Source organism: Chlorella variabilis (assembly GCF_000147415.1).
Source record: "Chlorella variabilis unplaced genomic scaffold CHLNCscaffold_14, whole genome shotgun sequence".
Taxonomy (NCBI): Eukaryota; Viridiplantae; Chlorophyta; class Trebouxiophyceae; order Chlorellales; family Chlorellaceae; genus Chlorella; species Chlorella variabilis.
The window spans coordinates 906,348-930,555 of NW_005435074.1; the positions used below are offsets into that span (position 1 = coordinate 906,348).

Genomic DNA, 24,208 nt, shown 5'->3' on the forward strand with positions numbered 1-24,208 from the left:
CCGCCTCACACACTCACTGGCCCCTTGCGCGATGGCACGCCGGCATGTTGGCATGGGAACGCCAAGCCCGGCACGGTAGCGGCGGCTGACTGAGTAATGGCACAGCCGACCGCCGCGGCAGGCCACTTTGCACTCCTGCCTGCAATGCATGCACCCTTACATGTGCAGCCTTCTGGTATTTTCATGTGCCTGGGAGATGTGCGGGCATGGGGGCCCATGTGCCCCATGCCATTTGAGTGCCCGGCGGCGGCGCTGCCTGCCGCCGGGAGCCCGCACCAGCATCGGCACCCGTCGGCCTGGCAGGCCTAAGCTGCTAAGGATCCCCACGTCCCCCACCACGTTGTGGGGGTTGCGTGTCCGGCAGGACGGGGAGCGGGGCCAGGGTGGGGTGACCCTGGGACGCTCAGCTGGGGGGAGGGTGGTCGGAGCCATGGAGAGGGTGCTCCATGGTCCACCCCCTCTCTTGATGCCCCTTGATCACGTGTGCCCCCTGCCCAAGGTCTGCTCACGCGGCCTATCATAGCGGGGTGACTGTAACACAGGGTGATGGCAGAGTTGGTGAGCGCGGTGTCGGCCACCAGCCTGCAGGTTGCAACCGGCATAAGCGGGCAGGCTGGAGGCAGTCAGAGCATTTCCCAATGGTTTCATGGTCCATCACGCAGAGTCCAGCAGGCAGGCCCTGCCGCTGCCTCACCCCATCTCGTCCACCGTCTCGAACACCTCCAGCGCCTTGCGCCAGGCACCCTCCTTGCTCAGCTTGCTCACCATCTTGGTCAGGCCTGTAGTTGAGCATCAGCAACAGGCTGGTTGGGTTAGTGAGCTTGGCTCGTACGCTCCGCACCTAATTGTACCGGAATAGCAGGCCCCACCTGGCAGGCGCGGCTTGAAGGCGGCGCGCAGCAGGATGGCCCGGACCTCGCCGGTGCCCTCCCGTGCCTCCACCAGGGCGTTGGTCAGCTGTCGCATGTCGACAGCCGAGTTGGACCTGCGGTTGTTGCTGGGCAGCGATTTTGTGAGTTGGCGGCGGCGAGCCGCCCTAGCCGCCGGCGCGTCAACCTTGCCGTACGGCGGGCGACTCTCAGGCGGCATCCTGCCCTCGCCTGCTATCCCCCTCACCTGCTGAGGGACAGGATGCTGCTGCCACCACGCTCCAGAGCGAAGCCGTCCCCGACAGAGTGCGAGCGCGTGCCGTCCCTCCAGTGGTGCCCCTCGGAAGTCATGGCAGGCCCAGCCCCGGCCCAGGCAGTGTGACAGGAGGCGGAGGGAAGACTAAAATGGCAGGGAAGTGGCTGAGAGTTGTCACGGGCCTACTCAAGACTGCTGCTGATGCAGGGCTTGCGTTCTGGGGCCCTGGCAGCCCTGCCAAGGTCACGAGGCACTGCCAGAGGAAGAAGCAGCTGCTCGACCTAGTGGAAGGCAGGGATAGGACTGGCAGAGCAAGGAGGAACCGTACTTGATCTACAAAGTCTGTGAGGAGTTGCCAGGAAATATAGCTCGCCAGATAAAGCTTGCCAGATAAAGCGGAGTGACAATGATTAAGCTGCTTACACACGGTCCCGCCTCGCTTTCCACTCTCGCCACCGCCCGCCGCTGGGCCCTCTCTAACCTTGGGAAACTTTGATCGGATGACATCACCAGCAATGGCAAAGGTACCAAGCCAACGTCAAGCACGCTGTGTCGCAGACGCAGCAGCTGGTTTGACCACCGTCAAGGTTAGCTTTGACTGCTGCTGCCTTCCAGACGACACTTTGCCATTGCCGCCCAAGCCGCCTCCGCCCTTCTGCCGCTTTGTGCGGTATCGCTTCAGCGCCTTGGCCTTGCCCCGCTGGATAATGTTGCTGCCGGCGGCCTGTGCTGCCAGCCGAGCCGCTGCTTCCTGACGGAACAGCGCGGCTGCCAGCCGCTCCCTGGCCCTAGGTGGCGCCGCTGCTCGCTGCGGCCCGTTGCCTGCCTCGCCTGCACACGGCGCAAAGTAGGCTGCGCTGCGCCTAAGAACACTGGCAACGTCGACTAACAGAGGCGTGCTGCTGCGAGAAGCATGCGAGCATGGTCGGCACCAATCCTATGGGAGTTGCGCTCTGCTTCGCTGGCTGCCGTGCCCAGCCATTCGGAGCCAGCCTGTCCCATGCAAGACCGCCCCCACGCACCTTCAGGCAGCTCATCGCCGCTGCTGGCACTGGTCTCCTCTTCTTCGTCGCTGCTGCTGGCAGAGGTGCTCGTGCTCAGCACCACCCCCTCCTTGAGCTGCCGCTTGCGCCTCCCATCCCCGGCTCCGCTGCCCTGTTGCGGCTGCTCCCGCGCAGGCGGGCCGCCGCCCACAGCACCGGCTGGTGCCGGCGCCGCCATCAAGGAGGGCTGCCTCAGCAGCTCTGCCAGCAGCTTGCCTTTTCCGGCCCATCTATTGCCAGCCTGCGGTGCAGTGTACTGCTGCGTCGCCGCCGCTGGCCCCGGCACCAGCGGCTGGCTGTGGTGCTCGGAGTGGCGAGCGCCCAGCCAGCTGGCCGCCTGGCCACCGCTGCTGCGCCGCCCACCAAACAAGCCATATAGTGATGCTGCAGCTGCTGGCGGCGCCTGGGGTGTGCCACGCTTGCCGCTGCTGCCGTAGAATGCAGCAGGCTGCAGGCCCGCGGCTGATGGCTTCATAATTGTCGCCAAAGCGCCATCATCCTCATCGCTGCTGCCGCTTGCACTGTCACAGGTCGGTGACGAGCCATTGGCGCGCCGCTCCACCTTCGGCGCGGGTGCCGGCTGCCAGTGTCGGTCCTGCTTGTGGGTGCTGGCCTGTTCTGGCGCTAACACTGCTGTAGGAGCAGCCGCGGCAGCCACCGGCTGCGCCCTCAGCAGGCTGCTGCCACCATACGTGCCCCACTTGGAGGCCTGCCAAGTGCCCCCTCCTCCCGCAGCTGCTGCACGCTCGGTCGGGGGCGTGCGGTTCTCAGTTTGAGAGCTGCCGCCATTGGCATTTTGGAACACCGCGGGTGCCTCATCCTGCTGCTGCTGCTGCTGCTGCTGCTGCTGCAGCAGGGACACTCCGGTAAACGCCTGCCATCGGTTGGCATGTGGCTGAGCCTCTGGCTGGCTGCTGTGCAGCGGGCTGGCGGAGCAGGCGGTGAACGCCGCGATAACCAAGGCAAAGGCTCGCGCCGCCAAGTCATTTCCCAGGTTCTTGTCCGGGTGCAGTTGACACAGCCGCTTGTAACGCGCTTTCACCTCGGCACGAGAGGCGTCGCGGGCCAAGCCCAGTTGAGCCCAAGCGTCGTGGGAGGGCGCTGACAGCACTCGCAGGGCCTCGGCGTTGATGTTGATGGGCTCCATGGCGTGCGGGCATCGCCTTCTGCCGCAATGAAGAAATCCGCATGCGGCCGCAGCATTTGAGTGGCAATCCCGCCTGGCACCGCCTGGCACAGGTGTCCTTGCCAGGCCTGGCGCACGCTCGCAGCTGTTCTGGTCCAGCCACACAGCTTGCTGCAGGCCAGGATTTGAGCTGCACGCTGGGAGCTGGCAATTCCTGTTGTATGTGTCTCCGCAAGACGCCGGTGCGCTGCTTCGCCGACACTGGGCAGGCTTGTGCGCCTTGCTCTTGCACCGCCCCTTTGCTTTGCTGCGGCCTTACAACAGCGTGTGCGACGAAACAAAAGAAAAAAATCAAAGCAATGCAATCAGAGTTCGCCCAGCGTGCGGATGCCTTGGCTGTCGATCACCTTGACTACGTACTTTGGAGGCGCCACAACCAGTCGGCTCTTCACCTCGTCCACACCCTTGCGCATCATCTCAAACGCCTCTGCCTCCGTGACATTGGGGTGCCACAGCTTGTCAAACATGGACAGCACAAAATAGGAGCCTGCAGGCAGCAGTGCGAACGGGGTGGGTCAATGCGTGGCGCGAGTTGCAGGGCATGGCCGACATGGAACGCCGTGCTTCCCCATGCTCCAGCCTGCCTCCTACACTGCCTGCACCGTACTGTGAAGCACATCCCGTGCCTGGCAGCACCGCTGCCTCCACCCACCGTATCCCGTGCCGCAGATGTTCATGTGGTGCAGCGTGGCCAGGTAGTCGCACCAGTAGAGTGCAGGGCCGCCGCCCTCCCCCTGGTCGTATCCCGCCATCAGCAGGTTGGTATGGTATGGCGACTGCACATGGGGTGCGGGCGGGGACGTGAGATGCAGCGCTCTGTGCTGGTGGACCACTAGCTAGGCCAGTACCGGGCACGACAGGCAAGGACGCCAGGCCCACGCAAGGCACCCCAAGGTTGCCTGCCGCCGCCACCGCACCTTTCTAAGTGCCGTGGCCAGCTCGCTGCGCGTGTAGTTGGCCACGGCCTTGGTGGACAGCGTGGCACCGTTGCGCAGCGCATACAGCCGAACGTTGGCGATGATATACTCTGAAAAGTTGACGCGGTCACCTGCCTCGCCGCTGACGGCAAACAGCTTGTGCGAGTCGACAGGCACCAGCTTGTCCTCGTCCTGCTTCATCACCACGATGCTCTGCACCGCCGTCGTGTCGCTGCACACCATCACAAAGTCCTTGCCGCGGATGCCGCACAGGAAGTCCTGCAGGGGCGAGCGAGGGGCGCTCACCCGCCGCAGTATGCCGCCAAAGACGATGGCCCGGCAGAGGCCAATGTCGCTGCCACCCTCCTGCCATGATTGCTGCCAGGCCGGCAAGGGCCCCAGTGCTCCAGAAGGCCAAGCCACTATCGAGCAAGCAGGCTGATCAAGAAGCTCACCATACTGGGCGATCAGCGCTGTCGCGCGCCCTGTCCGCCTCCCGTTGACAGGCACTGCTCAGCCAGACCACGCTTTCACGCTGCAGGTCAAAGAGAGGGTGCGGTGCCCCCGACCAATTCTGTGCACACCCACCAGTAGCGCCGTGATCTCAGCAGTTGAAACACTACGTAAATGAATGCCTCGGGATTGCGAGAGGAGGCAAACGCGGGGCCATCGTGCTGTGCTGTGAAGCCCAGGCGACAGCAGCCTCCGCGACCTTCATTTCATGGCCTGTTGCTGCTCGAGACCTCACTGCCCGCCTGTCGACCTGCGTGTGTTGAGGAGCTGCGTTTGTTTGGTTCCCACCTCACCTGCGCCCACGCGCGCTTTGGGTCGAGCTCTAGCTCATCAGCAGGGCACCAGCAGGCCCACAGAAGCTCCCCGCCACGCCCACAGGACCCTCCAGGCATGGCGGAGGCGGCGCCGCCCGAGGCGCCCCAGCCGCGCTCGGCCGGGCCCTACATAATGCCAGACGGTCGCCCGTTGGCAGCATTCCTAGACAGCCAGCTGCTGCGCCCGCAGCATGGTGCCAGCCACGGTGGTGCCACGCAGCGCCGGCGCCCGGGCGCCATCAAAGAGCCCAAGGAGGGGTGGACAAAAGCACTGCCAAGGGCAGCCACGGCAGCGGCACCAGGCCTCGCGTATTCCGAGGCTGAGCAGGCAGAGCTGTATGCCCTGTCACGCGTAGGGCAGCGCAAGCAGGTGGGTGCCAGCTTGAGAGGCGCTGCTCTGCTTGCTCGATGACTGAGCCTGCTCGCCTCCCTGCACACCTCCCCTGTGTGCAGCGCCGCTGGCTGAACGACAAGCTGCTGCGCGAAATGGCGGGCACGCTGAGTGCCGCCGACATGGCCAGCCTGTTCAAGCCGGTGCCCTTTGGGGAGCAGAGGGCCAGTCTGTGGGAGCAGGCGGCAAGGCCCGAGCACCGTATTTTGTTTGACATGTTTCGCTCGCTGGACATGGACAAGCAGACGAGGGTGCTGCAGGTGGGAGACTGGAGGGAAGCATGGGCGGGGTTGCCGGGCGGGCCCGCAGCTTCCACGTATGACGGCTGCCTCTACTGCTCACCAACCTGTGCCCGCGGCCTTGGATCCTGCCCTCCCCTGGCCCAGAAGTGGGAGGCGCACGTGCGGGAGCTGCAAGCTGGGCCGGCCGCCATCCCCGACCCCGCCATTGATGCGCTGGCGGCTTGGGCGGGCGTCAGCTTCAAGGCACGGCAGGCAATGAAGCGGGCCCCGACCACGTGCGAAGCCATTGAGGCCCAGCTCCTGGCCTTCCTGCAGCAGCAGGTGCGCGGCGCCCCGCGCAGTGGCATTTGCATTGGGGCTGATGAGGTGCTGGCAGTGCTGCAGCTACCGGCAGACAGTTTGTGAACCTGCGGCTCCCTGTCCCCATGCACCACACCTGCCTGCCTGCCTGCCTGCCTGCCCGCCTGCCTGCCTGCCCCAGGATGGGGGCCAGGGCAGCGAGCTGGTGGTCGAGGGGCTGGAGGATGGCTTCCACCGCCTCATCGCCCACGGCCTCGCAGGTGGGTAGGGGGAAATGGTGATCGGAGGAAAAGGAAGCAGCTCGAGCACTGATTGGAGGGGCATAAGCTCTGCCCTCCCCGCATGCTGCTGCTGTTGCTGCAGAGTACCACTCGCTGCAGAGCACCAGCCGGGTGGTGGACGGCGGCGGCAAGCAGGTGGTGGTGCGCTGCCCCGCGCACGCAGCAGCTCGAGCACCTCAGCACCACCTACCTAAAGTGAATGTTGAGGATTTCAGTGAAGGCGACTTGCCAGCAGAAGGGTTGCCAGGGGCGCCGCGGGTGCTCACCATAGCGTGCAGCGACATCCTGCACTTGCTGGATGACGCGGCATCCCTGAGCGCCACCACGTTGCGACATGCGTTTGTGCAACCTCTAGACTCGTCCAGCGAGGCAGGGGATCACCCGCCCTCGGCGCACGACCCCCAGCAGCACCAGCACCAGCAGGAGGCGCAGCATGGTGGGCAGCATGAGAAGGCGCAGCACAGCCAGTACCAAGCACCAGCCCACCGGCACGCAGTTGCTGCTTCGTAGCCAGCCTGTGCTGCCCCTGGCATATACTAGTATGACCACATACTGCACCCCCATTACATTTTCTGCCTTCAGTGTGATTACTGCATTTTGAAACTGCTGGACATCGAATCCCCCACCCAGGAAACAAACCCCCAAATGCGTGACGTGGCGGTGCCACGCCACGCTGGCACCGGCCCAGGAAACGGGATGGGGCGCTGCAGCAAGTTATTTTTGGCGGCGGCCCCCTGCAGGCGAGTAACAACGCGCTTGCCCTCTGCTCGGGGCACCCAGCGGGGTGGGCAGGGTTTCTGTGCCGCTGGTGCTCGCTATACCTCGGGAGTACCTAGCGGCATGGCTCTGGTTTCATGAAACATCGCTGATTTTTGCGGGCACTCGCCGAATGTGGTGCGGTGCTCCACCACCATGCGGGGGTTGCATTGCGCTGCAGGCTGCGCTGTCCGTCACGAGTGTTGGGCAGCCTGGTGTTGGGCAGCCGTGTCGGAAGCCATCCGAAGAGCAAGCCCGGCATAACTCCACCTCCACCAGCAGGGCAGGCACCGCCGCCAGCCTGCCGCGTACTGCTGGCGCTGCTCCCGGTCCTCCTGCTGCTGCCCGCTCAAGCAGCCGAGACGCCGTCTGGCGACTCCAGCCTGACACCCGAGGCCTCGCAACAGCAGATTGATACTGTGGCAGCGTTGAGTGCCCGCACGTACCCCATTTCGGCGCGGGCCGGCACCAACCCCGGCATACGCATCACCCTGACACCACTGGTGAGCAGCTGAGCAAATCTGCGCCCGCAAGGCTCGACAGCGATGCCGCCCATAAAATGTCCCCCTTGCGGTGATCTCTTTGCAGGGGGATGGCAGCAGCGACGTGGACCTGTACTGCAGCAAGGGCAGCGGCATTGAGCCGGGGCCCGATTATGCAGATTTCCAGTCGGGTGAGCGAGCAGCTCCTCATGGGGCAGTGGTGGAGTGATGCATGAACCCCCGCCCGCCGCTCTCCCAATGAGCCATTGTTTGACTGCCTGGCCTGAATGCGTGCCGCCTACTGCTGCTTCAGAGGCCATCGGTGTGAATCAAGACGTCGTGGTCATACCGCCAGTCGATGAGTATGACCCAGGTGCGCTGGCGGTGGATGGGTCTGTTGTAGGAGGGAGTGCAAGGCAAGGCTGGAGCGGTTTGATGTGCCCAAGTTGTTGTGTGACTGCAGGCTCCCCGCCTGTTTACACCTGTTCTGCTTACAACCGCGGCTATGTACCCATCAGCGTGAGCAGCCACGTTGAAACATGCTGGCTGAAGCCTGCGACAGCAATGTTCAAGTTGCATGTTGCAGGATGTTGCCGGTCACATGCCTTGGGGTGGGCGGGGTAGGCGGGGTGGGTGGGTGAGGTGGGGTGGGGGCGGGTGGAGGGGGGTGGGAGGGTGGGAGTGCTGGCCGGTGGGTGGGGTGGGGGCCTGCCGCCCCCAACCTGGGCAAGGAATGCACTGCTGCGGCTCGCTGGCCCTGTACCCAGCAGCGGTGGCCACCCCCACCCCTACAGAGGCATGCCCACCGCCCATCTGTGCTGCACCTGTAGTGCCCTGCATTTCCTCCTCCCTGCAGCTTTCCTCCTCCTCCGCCACCGGCTAGTACTTTCTGGCAGCACTACGCAACTCCATGCTGGTCTCTCCTGTGTGTGCAGTACAAGCTGCAGACGGCATTTATTGACAACAGCAACCAGACGACGCTGAATGCTGCGGAGCAGGCGGTTGCAAAGCAGCTGTTTGACAGGCGCGTGCGGGCTGGTGCTGCCGTGGCGTGCTGGCGACTAGTGGACAGACACAGTTGCTCGTCTGGTTCCAAGTTTGGTACTGATGACCTCGACGGGTACTTGGGTTCTGCTGCTGCAGGTGCTGCCCAGATGGCAGCTGCAGAGAGTGGAAGGTTGCCAGCGAGCGCGCAGCAAAGAAAGAGGTGAGGCGGCATCACAAGCCGGGCAACTTTGAGGGCAATGCTCCCAGATCACACCATTTCACAATGATGGCATCTCTGCAGGACCAGGAAGCTGGCACCGTTGACACAGACCTGTGCCAGTTTGGCACCTGCAATGATGGCCACCTGGTGGTGCTGAACGCACGTGGTGGGTGCCACGACCTGCCGGGCTCACTGAAGTTGACGGGCACTGTTCCTTTTTGTGACAAACAGGAGTAACGCTGATGCTATTTTCTGCCTGCTGCAGGGTGGGGCATGAGCTGCCCATTCCCCGGAGACCTCTTTGTCAAATTCCCCAAAATGCAAATGTTGTATCTTAGTTACAACGAGTTTTCGGTGAGCTGGAAGGTCGTCTCACCATAGCTGGAAGGTCGTCTCATTATATTGCTTTGTAGAGCAGTTGTTAACAATAAAGAACTTATTTTCATTATGTGCTACCGTCGCTCACAAGCAATGCCCGTTGCTCAAAATGAAATGCCATGCCGATTGCAGGGAGACATCAATGACGCCGCCCGCTTCCTGGCAGCTCTGGAGGACTTGCAGGAGCTGGGGTTAATGAATAACGAGGTGCGTGCATTTGGCAGGCCACTGTGCCACACCCAGCAGGCTGGGAGGTGTTGGGATCGCACATCTGAAATCTCGCCCTGTCCCTTCCCTGTGCTGCTCACAGCAACTGGGCGGGCAGCTGGGGGAGGATGTGTGCAACCTGGTCCAGGGAACCGTGGAGATGCTGCAGCTGAGCGGGATGGGGCTCAAGGGCAAGCTGCCACACTGCCTGTTTGATGCGAAGTCCACACTTTTTCAGGTGAGAAGCCCTGTCCTGCAGAGCAGGTGCCACACCCATTTGGTGGAACTTGGCAGCTGCTGTACAGCCAGAGCTTGTTGCTGAACCGGCCTGCTCCGCCCTCTGTGCAGTTTGGTGCTTCTAACAACCACCTGACGGGCACTATCCCTGATGCCTTTGACACTGCCACGCGCCTGCAAGTGCTCGATCTGGGAAATGTGAGGGAGGTGATGCCGGGGCTTTCCATAGGCTGCCAAGTGCAGTATGCATCGTTGCTATGCTCAGGGTCCCGTTCCGCACCACCCTATGGGTGCAGAACAAGTTGAATGGCCGCATCCCACCCTCCCTGGCCTCCGCGCCCAACTTGAGTGTTCTGGACATCTCAAACAACTCTCTGTCAGGTAATAAGGCCCCTCCGCCCACCCCCTTCACACTCTGTACCAGCCTTGCTGCTGTGCTGTCGAGGAACCGCACCCTGCTGGTTGACACCAGAAATTACCCGCGCTCGGCGTCCCTGCAGGCGAGATCCCAGAGTTTGGCAGCACCAAGCTGTCAGTGCTGAATCTGGCTTCTAACAAATTAAGTGGTGGGTTTTGCACAGGATGCTTGTGTGCCACAGCTGGATGTGGCCGCTCGGCAGCGTTCCATGCCCCGCCATTCAGCACTCTGTCATGTTGACCACTTCCTGCAGGCGCCGTGCCGGACAGCCTGGCTGGCCACCCGGCCTTGTACAGCCTCAACCTGCATGACAACTCCCTCACCTCGCTGCCCAGCAAGTGGCAGCAGCCGCCCACCGAGGGAGCCACTGCCCCACTCAACTACCTGCGGGCCTCCCTGAACCGCCTCGAGGGCGGGTTCCCACTGGCCTTGGCCACCTACCCCAACCTCACATACTTCCTGCTCAGTGAGAACCGCCTCAGGCAAGCAGGGTCATATCTGCGTGGGGCGCGCCTCCATACGGTTGCTGGCATGGCCCGCTGGGGACCACCCACAGGAATACCAACCAGTGTGGTCATCTGCGCCGTGCTTCTGCAGCGGCGTGCTGCCCGACCCAGAGGCAGGCCAGTATGCCGCACTGCGCTACCTGTCGCTTGACAGCAACAGCTTCACTGGCAGCCTGGGAGAGGGCTGGCAGAAAACGGGCATCTGGCAGCTGGTAAGACCAGGGAGGGTAGGCTGGGCCCTGGCCCCCTTGCTGCTTGGCTCCCCAGCTCCCCATCTTGTGCTTGACGGGCGGCTCATCAAGCTATGCCGACCAATTTCCCCATCCCTGCCTTCTGCAGGCCCCGCTCAGCCAGATGGCGTCTCTGTGGAACCTGTTCTCGGTGGTGCAGAACCAGCTGACTGGCGAGGTGCCTGCCTTCATGTCGGACATCACCCAGCAGGTTAATGTGGACCTGGAGGGCAACCAGCTAAGCTCATCCACGGACAAATCCGGGGCCGACGGCAGCAGCAGTGGCAGCACTGGCAGCACTGACGGCAGCAGCGCCGACAGCAGCGGTGGTGGTGGAGGGCTGAGCACGGGCGCCATAGTCGGCATCTCAGTCGGCAGTGAGTGATCGCCGCCACAACTGCTCGAGTGGCTGCCAGAGAGATTGCAATGTTGCAGGGGTCTTCTGCTTTGTCCCTTACAGGCCCAGTTCTCTTTATGTCATGCAGTCGTGGTGGCGGTGGCAGCTGCGGTGGTGGGCGGGATTTTGGTCTTGGGGCGCCGGCGCGGCCCCAAGACTGCAGCCAGCAGCATGAAGTTTGAAAAGTGCGCTGCTGCACGCTTGCGCAGCTCTTTGTGCTCTGGATAATTAGCATGCAAAAGCTAGGATGTTTTACCTACCTGCCTGCCTCACAAGATCACGGCATGACGGCCTGCCGCTGTAGGTTTCTGGATGAAGCGTTTGATGGAGACTCCGCCTCCCCGCCAACCTTTGGCGAGACGTCCCCCGCCCCCGCCAGCCCCCCTCCCCGCACCCATGCCCACACCGTGGAGCTCAGCGGCAGCCCCAACAACGTGTAGCGCATGCAAGCACTTCCGCCGGCAGCGACCAGCTGCATCTTGACCGTGTATAGATATTCTGCAATAAACACTGATTGTTGTTAGGTGTACATTCCCCAGTTATTCTCCAGTGTAATAACACCACCTTCTTGCGGCGGACGGCACGCGCCGCTAACAGCACTAATGATGCATACCATGATGGGCTCGATACTCATTTGAGCGGCTCCTAGAGGCCTTGCCTCTCGCTGGAGGCCAGGGACGGCTCTCGAGAGCGGTCTTGAAGTCGGCACGGCTGATCAGTTCCAGCGATGGAGGGCCATGCGGTGACGGGTGCGCTCGCTGGCGATCTGAGTGCTGCTACAGTGCTTTGTCACGCTCCCACACGCGCTAGTTGCCGAACGGAAGGAGCCCACTCGGTCGCCATTTCTGCTCTCTGCAGGGCCCGAGGAGCATCTCAGCGATGGTGCAGTGGTGGAGGTGTCTTCAGGAGCAGTCAACAGCGCCGGACCCCCTTCTGCTGTGCCGTCGCCGGGGGCGGCGGCACTGCCAGACACCGCTCTGCCTCCTCCCTGCAAGAATGAGGGCACGGCCGGCGAGCAGGCTACTGCAGGCAGCACCCTGCCATCTGCACACGCCAAAGTCCAGCTGCTGGGACGAGGTTCTGCATCGGATGTGAAACCCGACCGGGAGGGCTGCGCACCTCCGCCGCTCTTCATGCAACGCGACGACTGGCTCCCCACGCCCACCCAGCGGCAGCAAGACGGCAAGCTGCAGTGGCAGCGTGCGCCTTCAATAGAGGAGAGCCCCCTTGGTCAGACGTTGGAGGTAAGCACAGGCACCACAATTTGGGGACCGCAGGCCGCGCCGCTGCACTCTCGGATGATCGCACTCGCTGCATGACTGTCAACGTATTGAAACCCCAGCAGGACTGTGAACAGGCGGCGGAATGTGTCATGGCGGAACAGGCGGCGGACTGTGCCATGGCAGACGAGGCGGCCGAGGAGCAGCACGAGTCATTGGCTGCAGAAGCTGAAGAGGCTGCTGTGCAGGCACTAGCTCAGATAGCAGGCCAGGGATCCAAGGATGATGGGCACGGCGCAGAGGGCACTGGGGGATCGCCTGAGCTGGAAATGGCAGAGGCAGAGATAGGTGAACAGGAGGCAGCAGACGACGACGACGACGAGGGAGGGGAGCCGCCGGCAGCGGCGGCAGCAGCAGCAGCAGCAGACGAGGGAGAGGAGCTGGTAGCAGTTGCAGCAGGAGAAGATGAGGCAGGGGGACCTGCAGCAGCAGATGACATGGTGAAGCCAGCGGGGGAGCAGCCCTGCGGTGCAGGCACCAGGTGGGTGCCAGTGGTGCCCATCAACGTGCGAGCCGCTGATGGCGTCCTGCTGCGATGAAGTTTTAGTGGATGCAGGCGCCCACAACTCCTCGGAGAGACGCTTCCATCTTTCTGCCCGTGCAGTAGCTGTGATAGCGGCAGTGCCAGTGGCGCCGCAGGCTGCAGCCACAGCCATAGTCAGCAGGGCACTCTCAACCTGATGCAGCCCGCTGCCAACCCTGCATTATCGTCGTTGCCGTCAACGACAGAACAGCCGCCCGCCAGCTTGAGCGCCCGCAAGGACGCCGCCAACACAAAGCTGCAGCAGCTGCGCCGATTTGCCGCCCACTGCGCCTCGCTGTTTGGTCAAGAGGTGCTGCCTGGGGAAGAGGACCTGCATAGCGCCTCGTTTGACACGGTGGCAGCAGCGCTGACCCTGCAGCTGGGTGCCTCTGTTCTGAAAGACCTTGCGGTGAGTCGTCTGGCGCCGCCTGTTCTTGCTGCCATTGGAACCGGCTGGCTGGCGCTTCTGCCAGTCGTGCTGGCCTCGGCTTTTCCTCATCAATGGCAGTGCTGAAACACGTGCCTCCGCTTTGCAGGACGGCCGCAATGAGTGGCAGATGCTCGGGGACTTGCTGTCACAGGCCACTGGGCGCGACATCAGCGCTGACAAGGCGGAGCGCTTCCTGCAGCTGCCGCTGCCCGGCCTCCCTGGCGGGCCCGATTTTGAGCGCATGCATGCAGCTGGTGAGTGGGGTGGGACTTGAGATGGCTGTTGAGATGGTTGATGTCGCAGGGCAGAGGAGGGGGAAAGCAAACAGGCAGGCAGGGCGCATGCTGCACGCCCCAGCTTGTCTGCCAGCGACTGCCCTTCAGGCTTGTACCCTGCTGCCTGGCCACTGCCGTTGGAGCGGGAGGCGGTGGATCGGGCACAGCAGGAGCAACATGCGGCACAGCACCCTCCAGAGGGCCTGGGCGTAGCGCAGATTGGGCAGCGGGTGAAGGTGTTCTGGGCGGGCGACAACAGCTGGTATTGCGCAAAGATCGACGCCTTCTGCCGCAGGTACAACGTTGATTGGTTGGTGTGTCGATGCCGAAATCACACCAGCCCAGGGCTCGAGCGACCACTTAGTTCCTGGCTTGACTGCAGCTCTGGCAAGCACACGATCGTGTACGAGGTGGACGGGCAGGAGATGGATGCTGATCTGGCTCGCGAGCCCGTCATCTTTCTGATGAATCCTGAAGGGAAGAACAAGCGGCAAGCGCCGCTGCCTCGGCAGCGGCAGGCGCAGGGCACAGTGATGGCACCCCGAGGCTCGCTGGAACGCTTGAGCGGAGGGGCGCGCACCTCAGGCGGCCGTCCCTCGTCCAGGCAGGGCCCAGCCCAGCGGGGGGTGCAGCAGCTGCTGCAACTGTCCAAGCGGCATGGAGCGGGCCCTGCCGAGCGCTTGCGGTGCCTCGTAGGCTGCTTGCGGCAGTTGATACCAACAGCAAAGTGAGCCAACCTTCTTTGCTGGGCGGGTATGGGTGCCTGGCGGCATGTTTAGCCCAGGCAGCTCGTCACCAGGCGCACTGCTTGCTGCTTCCAGGCATGCAACACCTCTGCTGCTGCGCTCGCCCTGCAGCGAGCTCACTTGGTGACTTGGCGTGCTTTGCTGCTGCTGCTGCAGGGAGGCTGTGGGCGGGCCAGGCAGCCGTTCCATGCGTGAGCTGCAGCAGGATGTCTGCCATCTCCTGGGCCAAGCCCCCGCTTATGCTGCCGCGCTCCAGGACCCGTTTGACTATGTGCAGCAGCTGTTGGCGTGGGGCGCGCCAGCTGGTGCTAGCCTGGACGGCTGCGTGGTCAGCGCCGCCGGCGAGCAGCCTGTGGTGCTTGACCTGGCTGTCCTGCACGCGGCGGGGTGCTTCCCGCACCGCTGGGAGGTCCCTCTCCAGAAAGCCGCCGTGCAGGCGGCCAACCGGCAGGCCGCAGCAGGAGGAGCAGAGGCGGGAGGAAGGTGCAGCGCAGCAGCCGCTGCCACCGCTGCAGCAGCCCCACCACCACCACCATCACAGCGGGAGCCTCCTCGGCAGCGTGCATCCTTGGGAAGGGCCGGCAGCTCTGCAGCCGCAACAGCCACCTCCAAGGTGTCCTCGCGCGTGTTTTCACTACGCGATGGCTGGTGGCTGCGCCCTCTCTCTGTCACCGCATGCGACGCATGCAACTCGGTGATGAGTTTCCACGGTGCGCCTGAGGCACTGGCTGCTGGCACAGGCGGGCAGTTACAACCGCTGTGGTCCTTCATCACAGCACACAATGGCTCGCCTGCGGGCGCTCGCCGCGTCCACCTACCCTCACCCGCCTCAAACCCCGCCCTTCTGTTGCGCTGTGCAGCGGACATGTTTGAGATGTTGGCAGGCAGGCCGCCCATGGCCCCGCTTGATGTGCTGGAGGCCAGAGATGTGGACTTAGACAGGATCGTCACCTTCCGCTACAAGCAGTCGAGCAACCGGCAGCTTGTGGTGGGGCACTGGCCGTGCTGTTTGGTGTCAGTCTGCGCACCTGCCTGCCTGCAGCACTCTTGAAGTGCATGGGAATCCCATCACCAGCTTGCCAGCTGCGCGTGTGCCCCCTACCTGTGATGTGCAGATGCGCGAGTGGGTGGCAGACACCGGGGCTCAGCCCTGCGACTCAATTGCATTCAAGCGAGAGGGGAGCGAGCTGCTGGTGCGGCGCGTGCCCGCAACACAGCAGCCCAAGGGCAGGTGGGTGGCTGAGTGGTGGGTGCATGTGAGCAGCATGACGTCTGCCGGAGCCACTATGCCTGCACCTTCCTGCTCTGGGCTGGCATGCCGGGCGGGCCCATGCGCGGCTGTCCCGCCAAGCCACTCTGCGGTCGATGCCTGTGGCGGCTTCCTTTCCAGTGAAGCCAGCCGGCGCCCTACCGCATGCGAGCTGCAGACCGAGCGGCAGCCGCAAGCAGGCTGGCCAAGCGGCTTGGGGTGAAGCATCGAAGCCTCCAAAAGTGGAGCAGGATGAGGAGGTGAGGTAGCATGTGGGAGTTGCAGTCGCCGGACCTGACCTAGCAATGGATGTTTGGGGCTGGATGGAAGGCCCTGTCACGACAGTCCCAGCCTGACATTGTTGTGGATGATCGCAAAGCCCTGCTGCAGCCTGTTGAAGAGGCCGAGGAGGAGGAAGCCATGCCGCTGCCATTTGCCCCCCAGCGCTCATCCGTTCTGGACCTGCAGCCTGCATCAAGCGGGCGCAAACGCAAGCAGCAGGCCCAGCATCAGCAATCTGCAGAGCCACCAGCAGCTTTGCCTGGGGCAGGTGAAGCTGCAGCAGCAGAGCCCAAAGAGACCGAGACAGGCCCTGCCAAGCGCCACAGGCTGGCTGCTCAGCCACTCAGCAGCCCCGCTGATGATGCCCAGAGGCCCAGGCCATCGACCAGTGGGGGAGAGGAGGAGCGGCGGCATCTGATGGACTTGTATCGTAGCAGCATGAGGCAGGTGGCCACAGCCCAGCAAGTGGCGGCAGAGCAGCTGGCACGCTCAGGCAACGAGGCCGACCCGCACACACAGATGCATCTCTACACTCAAGCGCAGCTGATGCAGCAGGTGGCAGAAGCGGTAGCAGCAGCGGCCGTGGCGGCTGTCGCGCCACACTCCACCCCCCCAGCAGCCAGTGCGGCAGCAGCTGCGACGGCTACGGCACTGGAGCAGGCAGGCATCGGCCCAGCCACAGCCAACCTGGCAGAGAAGGCCGAGGCCACAATGCAGCGCGTGCTGCAGCAGGCTGAGGCGCACTTGGAGAAAACCTCCAGTTTTGGGCCATCGACGCTGCTTGCTTTACAGTGTTTGGCGTCGGTCGGGCACGGCGGACCGACGCTGCAGGTGAGGGACGGGTCCCAGTGGCATGTGGGTCCGTCCCAACAGCATGCTCAGTGATTTCCGCCGCGCCCTGCCTGTAGGAGGTGGTGCTGTGCTGGGCGGCCTACCCCGCAGCTGTGCAGCAGAAGCTGCACGACGGTGTGGTGGTTTCCGTCAGAAACCAGTCGTGGCAGGGTCTCGAGGGCAAGCTGCACCGCGTGCTGCGCAACAGCGGCGTGAGCTGCAGCGCGGCCGCCACTGGCAGTCGCCCCCCGGCACCTGGCACCTCGTGCGGCAGCAACCTGCTGCAGATGCGAGCAGCAGAGGCGACCGTGCGTGGCGTGCAGGAAGCTGTGGGGCACTTCCTGGCGGCAGACAGGACCAGCTCCGGCAGCATGCTGCGCCCGCTGGATGCCCTGTCGCTGGTGGAGCTGTGCGGCCATCGGCTGGAGGTGCGGAGCAAGGGAGCGGCTGCGCCAGATGGGCGCCTACCTATATATACTTTTCGTCGTGTCAAGCCCACCGCTTGATCTTGATGCCGCATCCGCAGGAGGTGGTGGAGGGCTGGGGCGGCTTTGAGCTGGGGCAACAGCAGACGATCTTTGACGCGATGCTGGTGGCCACTCACCAGGGCGCCTGGAAGGAGATGGAGGGGCGGCTGCGTGTGGTTCTGGACATCATCCATGCTGGCTCACACTAGGACTGTATTGGCAGAGACTCATGTTGGTGGTTCAGTACATGCATGTGTGCTCCTTTGAAGGTGATGCTTTGAAGGTGATGCTGCCTTGAGACTTGGAGATTGCTTATGGGCTGGTTTGTGTGTAATAATCACTGTTCATAACATATTTGAAGCTCAAATAGATTGGACGCATACAGTTTGGACGCATACAGATTGAACGCATAAAGCTTAGGCACCATCGCCGCTGCTTAGGGTTGCATTCAGGCGCCCGCAGGGCAGCACCAGCTTCCTCAGCCCCCCCTTGCCGCCCTTGCTGGGACTGCCTTTGGCGGGGCTGCTCTTCCAAGGACTGCTGCGAGCTGGGCTGCTCGAATCGCGGGCGGTGGCTGGTGGCGCAGGGATGCGGGTCTGGCTCCTGCGGCTTCCCGGCAGGCTGTCTGGCAAGGACGCACGCAGAGCGTCTTCAGCTGGCCCCTGCTTCTGACGCGCGGCAGGGATCCTGCCACTGCCTGTGCTGGACTTGGATGCCGAGGAGGACTGGCGCTCCATGCGTGCGCCGGCGGCAGCACTTGCGGAGCCACGCTTGCGGTCTGCGCCGCCCACCTGCGCCGCCCTGCCGCTCTCATCCTCGCTGTCTCCTAGCGGCAGCAGGCTGCTGATGTCCAGAGGGTCGGACTGCTTCTCCGCGGCCCCTCCACCCTCGGGCAGCGCCAGGGCCACCTGTGCTGCAGTGCTCATCACACTTCCGGCGCCCCCGCCGTTCTCGCTGCCTTGAGGGGACCGCACCGAAACGCGGCTGCTGGACACTCCTTCCGAGTGCATGCTGAAGCCGTGCAGCAGCGCAGATAACGCCGCCATTGCGTCCCCGACTGCCGGGCTGCCCTCCCTGCAGCGTGGCATCGTGCGTGTTGGGCTGCACCTGGCAGGGCTGGTGGAGCCACGCTGGCCCTTCCTGGCCAGCAAGTGCTGCAGCGTTTCCAGTCCAGAGGCCAGGGCGGCATGCTGCCCCTCCAGCTCGCGCCGCCGGGACTGCGCCGCCCTGAGCACCACAGCCGATTCGCGCTCCCGCCTGCATCATGCGGTGGTTGCAGCATTGAGTTTCGGGAGGTGCAAAAGGCCAGGATGCAGCAAGGACATGTGTCAGTTCCGTCGAAAGGTGCTTCACCTGCGCAAGCTGGCAGCTTCGGCCTGCACCACCTTGAGCTGCTCCCGCAGCGCCGCCGCCTCCTCGCCAGCCTTCCTGGCCTGTACTGCCGCGATGGCCATCCTCACAGGCGAGGAGCCTGCGTGCTTGGGGGAACCGGCCTGCCTGCTGCTTGATGGGCTGCCGCTCAGGCGGGGCAGCTGGTCCACCCCCTCGGCAGCGATCAGCAGGGTGTTGTATTCAGCGAGCTGGTACTCAAGCTGCTCGGTGCGCTTCTGAAGCTTCAGCTGGTGCACCTGTGGTTGAACCAGCAGACAAGCCGGACGTTGAAAGATGATGCAGAGTGGCAGCTGCATCGAGCAACGCTGCCCAGCGGGTCATACCTTGTGCCTCCTCAGCTCGTCTGCCAAGTGGTCGCCCCTCTTCATCTCCTGCAAAGGCACACACACATATACGCTCAACAGACTGGCAGGGATCCAAAACCTGTCGGCAGCAAGCTAGCTGACATCTACCCCAGCAAGTCCCAAGCATGTGTCAGCGGAGCGCACCCTTTCCAGGGACTCCATTACCGCCTCATCTAGCCCCGCATCGCTCAAGCTGCTACCCGCAGCAGCCTGGTGCTCCGACACCTTGATCCGCAGCTCCACCGCCTCTGCCTGCGCCTGCTGCCTCCCCAGGCGCTCGCGCCACATCTGCAGTGAATAGGGAGTGGGTGTGGCGCACCGGGGTCAGCACTTTTTCGTTAATCCATGCGAGGCATGCACTCTACAGCCCAAACCTTGCCTGAGAATACAGGCCTTCGATGGCCTCTCGGCACTTTTGATGGCTGCTGCCGGTGGGCATGCCGTTGCTGGCCACCCCTGGCGAGGGTGGGGCGCCTTTTGGGGAGCCGTGGTGCTGCAGCACCGCCTCTGCGGCAGCCTCCGCTGCCTCCCATCCTGCCTTTCAGCAGCCCAAGCTCGGCCTCAAATCGCTGCTGGGCCATGGCCAGGGCAGCTGCAGCCTCCACCTTCTGCACTTGCCTTTCTGCCTCCTTGGCCTGCAGCGCACCCTGCAGCGCCTCCACCTGCTGCTGGCATCGCCGCAGCTCCCAGCTGGCTAGTCCGTCAAGGCCAAAAGCACTGCCCTGTAGAGGTGACTCGCCGCCCTCGGCCACCATAGGCATTGCCGTGGGCGAGGCAGGGTGGCTGCCACTGCCAGCAGCCATGCTGAGGCTGCTGCCGCTGCGGCTGGGGGACTGGCGCCGAGGGCTCAGCAGCTCCTTGACGCGCTGGGTGAGGGTGCGGCTGGGGGAGCGCTCCATTGGCAGCACCTCTACGCTGCCGCGCAGCAAGCGGTCCTTGGCAATGCCTGAGGCCTCCTGCTGCAACGACACCGCCTGCTCCTGAAGCAGCTCGCGCTCACAACGCAGAGCTTGCAGCTGCGCCGCCTGCATGCCCAGCAGCTGCTGCGCCTCCTCCTTGGCTGCCAGCTGCTCTGCTATCTCAGCCTCTGCAGCTGCCAGCCGCTCTTGCAGCGAGCGCACCTGCAGGTCAAGAGGCCAGCAGATGCAGGGCTGGCTGTCATGGCAGCCCATGGTCAGCATGCAGACGACGCCAATTCCTGTCTTGAGCTGACCCTCCACCTACCAGGTCCTGGCCCTGCTCTCCGCCTTCTGCCGGCGGTAGCACCACGCTAAAGACCTGCGTGATGATCTGTTCCAGGGGGGCCGCCGTCTGGTGCTGGGCGTACTCGGCCCGCGAGCAGGGGCGCGACGTGCTGGGCGTAGAGGCTTCTGCTGCCGGCAGCACAGGCGCTGCATCCGGCAGGGTACTGGCACCTACCGCTTGGCTTTCCTCAGGCTGCCGCTTCGCCAGCTGCTGCTGGGCAGCCTCCAGCGCTGCCCTGCCCGCTTCCAGTTCCTTCCGCAGCCCCATCGCCTCGGCGCGCCCCTCCTCTGCCTCTAGCGCCAGGGCCTGCACCTGCACCTGCTTGGCGGCCAGCAGCTCCTGTGCTGCCGCGAAGCCGTCCTGGGCAGCTCCCAGAAGCCCTAGCAGCTCCTCTGCTTCCGCTTGAGCGCTGTGCAGCTTCTTTGACAGCACGGCTATCCCAGCCTGGGCCACAGCCGTCTCCGCCCTGGCCTCCTGCAGGGCCGCCTCCAGGCCCGCCACCTTCTCCTGGCTCGCCTCCGCCTCTGCCAGGGCCTCCTGCAGTGCCACCTCCAACCCGGCCACCTTCTCCTGGCTCGCTTCTGCTGCCATGGCATGCATGGAGCTGCGCCGGCTGCTCAAGCCCGACGAGGAGCGGGTCAGGCGCCGCAAGGCCTCGACCTGGCGCAGGCTCTGCAGCTCTCGCTCTAGCTGCTGGTTGCTCTGCCGCAGCTCGGTGTTGATGCGCCACAGTGCGGCTTTGCTATTTGGGCTGGCGTCGACGGGCTGCGTGGACGACATCTGCAGCGTGGAAATCGAGGGAGGGATGGCGGGTGGGCGGTGGCTAGCAGAGGTGACCCGCTGGCTCTCGGGGGCGTGTCGGCTCGCGGATTTTGACTTTAGAATCACTGGGCGCCAAGCTGGACAGCGTTGTTGGCGCCCCACGAGTGGGCCGCCAGTCAAGTCTCACCGGCTCACACCGCCCTTGGACGCCTGGGCACCCTCCCTCTCTCCTCCAATTCTCTGTGCTGAGCGTAGAAGAAGAAGCCCGCCCACCCCGAGGGCGACAGCCCATGCTCAGCTGTGCACAGGCCAGCTGGGTGCCAGCAGGTTCAAGACAAGAGCGTTCCCTTGAGAGTCTCTCTCTGACCGGGAGTGTGCGCTTCGCATCTGGGGGGCTGGGACTCTCGCTTGGTGAGCTCCCACCACTTCGCTCCTCCATCGCCGGCCTAGAGTCGCGATGTTTAAAGGAGTCAGCAGCCTGCGATCTGGGGAGAAGGAGAAGAAGCCCGTGAGCGAGAAGAGCAAGGCGCTGCAGGCCTATTTGGCTGCGCAGTATGGCGCGGGCGACGCTGAGCCCGAGAAGAAGAAGAAGAAGAAGAGGAAGAAGCCCGAGGCGGGAGGGCCAGGCATAAAAATCCTGGACCAGGACGTTAGCGGGTTCGCGGCAGCGGCGGCGGCAGCAGCGGAGCGGGGGCCGGTGGCGGCTCCTCAGCTGGAGGAAGGCGAGGAGGATGAAGGTGCGGTTAGCATATAGCTGGTTGGAGCATCCACGGGAGGTCCTTACCTGCTTATTGATGTCAGTGGCTGGCGTCACCAGGTGCTGCAGTGCCATGCTCAATTCCTTGTGCTCGCTGCGCCCGGCGTCACCCTGCAGACCAGCCCGTGGTGGTGAACCCAGAGGAGGCGGAGCGGCTGAAGCTTCTGGCGGAGCGGGAGAAGCATTTCTTTAAGCAGCGCGCCGATGGCAGTGGCTGGGCAGTTGCAGAGCAGGGAGCAGCCGATGCTTCACCCCCACGTAAGGGCAGGCAATCCAGCCCAGACGCTTCGCCACCTCGCAGGCGCCCAGAGGCAGCAGCAGCAGCAGACGCCTCGCCGCCCCGCAGGCAGCGGCACGACAGCCCAGACGCGTCGCCGCTCCGCAGGCAGCGGCACGACAGCCCAGACGCGTCGCCGCTGCGCAGGCAACGGCGCGACAGCCCAGACGCGTCGCCGCCGCGCAGGCAACGGCACGACAGCCCAGACGCCTCGCCGCCGCGCAGGCAACGGCACGACAGCCCAGACGCCTCGCCGCCGCGCAGGCAGCGGCACGACAGCGCAGACGCCTCGCCGCCGCGCAGGCAGCGGCATGACAGCCCAGACTCGTCGCCACCGCGGCGTCGCCAGGCATCCGCAGATGTGTCGCCGCCCCGCAGGCGTGGAGCTGACAGCCGGGATGCATCTCCACCACGCAGGCAGCAGGGTGCAGCGGATGCAGATGCCTCATTGCCGCAGAAGCGCCGAGCCGAGGAGGGCTCAGACGAGGAGGCGGCAGCCGAGGCGAAGAGGCGGCGCATGATGTCAGATGGCACGGTGGCGGGCATGGTGTCAGGTGCGGCAGCCGCTGCTCTTCTGCTGCTGTAATGGTATGGGACAGCTGTTGTCAGCAGACGCCTGCTCTATCGCGCACCGATGCGGCGTGCCCAGCGAGGCATGCCCAGATTCGCCACTCGCTGTTCGATTGGCACTCTGTGCCTCTGCCTGCAACCTGTTCGCTGAACAAACCCGCACCCAAGCTGGCTGTGCCACAGGCCGCGAGCTGGCGGCGGAGATGCAGCGCAAGCGGGAGCGGGAGAGGCAGCGGTTTGCGGAGCTGGAGGCGGATGTGACGGGGCGCGGTGCACAGACGGTGGGTTGGGTGGGCACACGTTCGCTGGGCAGCTGTTCTGCTGGCTCGCAGCTGCCCGGTTTGAGCATGCCCACATGCGCGCTCTTGTGGTGGCGCCTGCAGGTGTTCCGCGACAAGGAGGGGCGCAAGGTGAGCAAGGAGGCGTTCCTGGAGGAGCAGGCGGCGGCCAAGAAGAAAGCGCAGTACGATGATGAGCAGCAGCTGGAGTGGGGCGGCGGCCTGAAGCAGCGCGTGGACGCGGCAGAGCGTGGTGCGGCCATGGCGGCAGAGGCATCCAAGCCGTTTGCACGCAGCCGTGACGATGCGGAGCTGGATGCGATGCACCGTCGCCGCTCGCGTTGGGGCGATCCCATGGTGGGCTTGCAGCAGCTGGAGAGGGTGGCCATGTGCCTGGAGAGGGCCGTCTGTGTGCATACAGTTGCTGGTTGCATGCCCCACCCCATTTCTGCTGCCTGCCTGGTCATGTCCCTGCCTCCCTGCCCGCTGCTTCCCGACTGGCAGGCGGGCCTGGTGAAGGCCAAGGAGCCGGAGCTGGCGGCGCCAGCCTCGCTGGTGGAGCGGCACGCGGACCGCATGAAGAAGAGCGGGTTCATCATCCCTCAGGAGGTGCCCAAGCACAGCTGGCTGCGCCGCGGCCTGGGACCCCCCTCCAACCGCTACAATATCCGGCCGGGCAGGCACTGGGACGGCGTGGATCGCGGCAACGGCTTTGAGGGGTGAGTTGGGCTGGCTTCAGGAGACCTCCCTTAGAGGTGTGGCGCTGTAGCGGGAGGGCAATGGAAATACGCTACACTTACACCTGCCATGCAATGCAGGGAGATGTTCAAGCGGCAGACTGAGCTCAAGCGGCGTGAACAGGAGGCGTACATGTGGGCCCAGGTACATGGGGATCCAAGGGCTGGGATTGGATGACATTGGGGAGGCTCTGCACCTTGGCCCCGGGAATGGGGGCAACAAGCGGGCGCCTGCCCTCGTGAACGCGGCATCTTCATCGCCGCGTCTGCACTGCCATGCAGGAGGATATGTAGCTCGCCTGAGCACTGATGGCGATGGCTCAGCCCGTGTGCCTCACCCAGCATTCAGGACCCACCTCCCCTGGAGGCTCCAGCCTGGTGCAACGCCGCCGCCAGCTCAGCGCCAGCGCCGCCACCCAGGGCGTCATCAATCAGAGCTCCGCCATATGTGCAAAGTTCCCTGCTGTGTGTAAAACACCACAACGCACGCATCATGGGCTAGGCAAATTAAACGGGACTCCCTGGACTCGAGAGCGCCGTCGAAGCCACCCTCGCATTCGACGGTGCGAAACAACCCCGAGCCCACCTCGATCCAGCCTGGTTCAACTGCGGAGACCCAAGCGCTTGGGTCCG

The 24,208-nt window shown here is 64.1% G+C and overlaps 7 protein-coding genes across 7 annotated transcripts in view; 4 read left to right on the forward strand and 3 right to left on the reverse strand.

Annotated features, from left to right (window-relative positions):
* CHLNCDRAFT_135745 (hypothetical protein) overlaps positions 1–309 on the forward strand; it is a gene marked incomplete at both ends in the record, with an annotated part of 1,953 nt that extends 1,644 nt beyond the window's left edge. Inside the window, one exon of the mRNA XM_005846271.1 lies at positions 169–309. Within this exon, the coding sequence (XP_005846333.1) occupies positions 169–309 (141 nt within the window). The remainder of the gene's footprint in view (positions 1–168) is intronic.
* A 1,354-nt stretch (positions 310–1,663) lies between these two features.
* CHLNCDRAFT_135747 (hypothetical protein) lies at positions 1,664–3,315 on the reverse strand (the record flags this gene model as incomplete). The annotated part of the gene is made up of 2 exons (XM_005846448.1): positions 1,664–1,956; positions 2,148–3,315. 2 exons carry the CDS (start codon positions 3,313–3,315, stop codon positions 1,664–1,666), a joined length of 1,461 nt encoding a protein of 486 aa, XP_005846510.1.
* Positions 3,316–3,659: 344 nt separating this feature from the next.
* CHLNCDRAFT_135748 (hypothetical protein) lies at positions 3,660–5,176 on the reverse strand (the record flags this gene model as incomplete). Its single annotated transcript, XM_005846449.1, has 4 exons — positions 3,660–3,841; positions 4,007–4,130; positions 4,272–4,550; positions 5,078–5,176. The coding sequence occupies 4 exons, from the start codon at positions 5,174–5,176 to the stop codon at positions 3,660–3,662; spliced, it is 684 nt and encodes a 227-aa protein (XP_005846511.1).
* Positions 5,177–5,231: 55 nt separating this feature from the next.
* Positions 5,232–11,570, forward strand: CHLNCDRAFT_135749 (hypothetical protein; the record flags this gene model as incomplete). The annotated part of the gene is made up of 21 exons (XM_005846272.1): positions 5,232–5,468; positions 5,552–5,749; positions 5,876–6,052; positions 6,213–6,291; positions 6,395–6,748; positions 7,426–7,571; positions 7,657–7,741; positions 7,864–7,949; positions 8,486–8,578; positions 8,839–8,923; positions 9,023–9,111; positions 9,268–9,342; positions 9,446–9,580; positions 9,691–9,777; positions 9,876–9,960; positions 10,080–10,145; positions 10,251–10,488; positions 10,595–10,715; positions 10,843–11,110; positions 11,219–11,315; positions 11,435–11,570. 21 exons carry the CDS (start codon positions 5,232–5,234, stop codon positions 11,568–11,570), a joined length of 2,937 nt encoding a protein of 978 aa, XP_005846334.1.
* A 4,545-nt stretch (positions 11,571–16,115) lies between these two features.
* CHLNCDRAFT_58300 (hypothetical protein) lies at positions 16,116–17,422 on the forward strand (the record flags this gene model as incomplete). The annotated part of the gene is made up of 4 exons (XM_005846273.1): positions 16,116–16,746; positions 16,824–16,958; positions 17,034–17,174; positions 17,273–17,422. The coding sequence occupies exons 1-4, from the start codon at positions 16,333–16,335 to the stop codon at positions 17,420–17,422; spliced, it is 840 nt and encodes a 279-aa protein (XP_005846335.1). The 5' UTR covers positions 16,116–16,332.
* Positions 17,423–17,629: 207 nt separating this feature from the next.
* CHLNCDRAFT_135751 (hypothetical protein) lies at positions 17,630–20,974 on the reverse strand (the record flags this gene model as incomplete). Its single annotated transcript, XM_005846450.1, has 6 exons — positions 17,630–18,287; positions 18,567–18,841; positions 18,929–18,976; positions 19,094–19,237; positions 19,555–20,070; positions 20,174–20,974. 6 exons carry the CDS (start codon positions 20,972–20,974, stop codon positions 17,630–17,632), a joined length of 2,442 nt encoding a protein of 813 aa, XP_005846512.1.
* A 439-nt stretch (positions 20,975–21,413) lies between these two features.
* On the forward strand, positions 21,414–23,869 carry CHLNCDRAFT_135752 (hypothetical protein; the record flags this gene model as incomplete). Its single annotated transcript, XM_005846274.1, has 7 exons — positions 21,414–21,693; positions 21,831–22,544; positions 22,744–22,841; positions 22,944–23,195; positions 23,343–23,557; positions 23,657–23,720; positions 23,858–23,869. 7 exons carry the CDS (start codon positions 21,414–21,416, stop codon positions 23,867–23,869), a joined length of 1,635 nt encoding a protein of 544 aa, XP_005846336.1.
* Between the last annotated feature and the right edge of the window lie 339 nt (positions 23,870–24,208).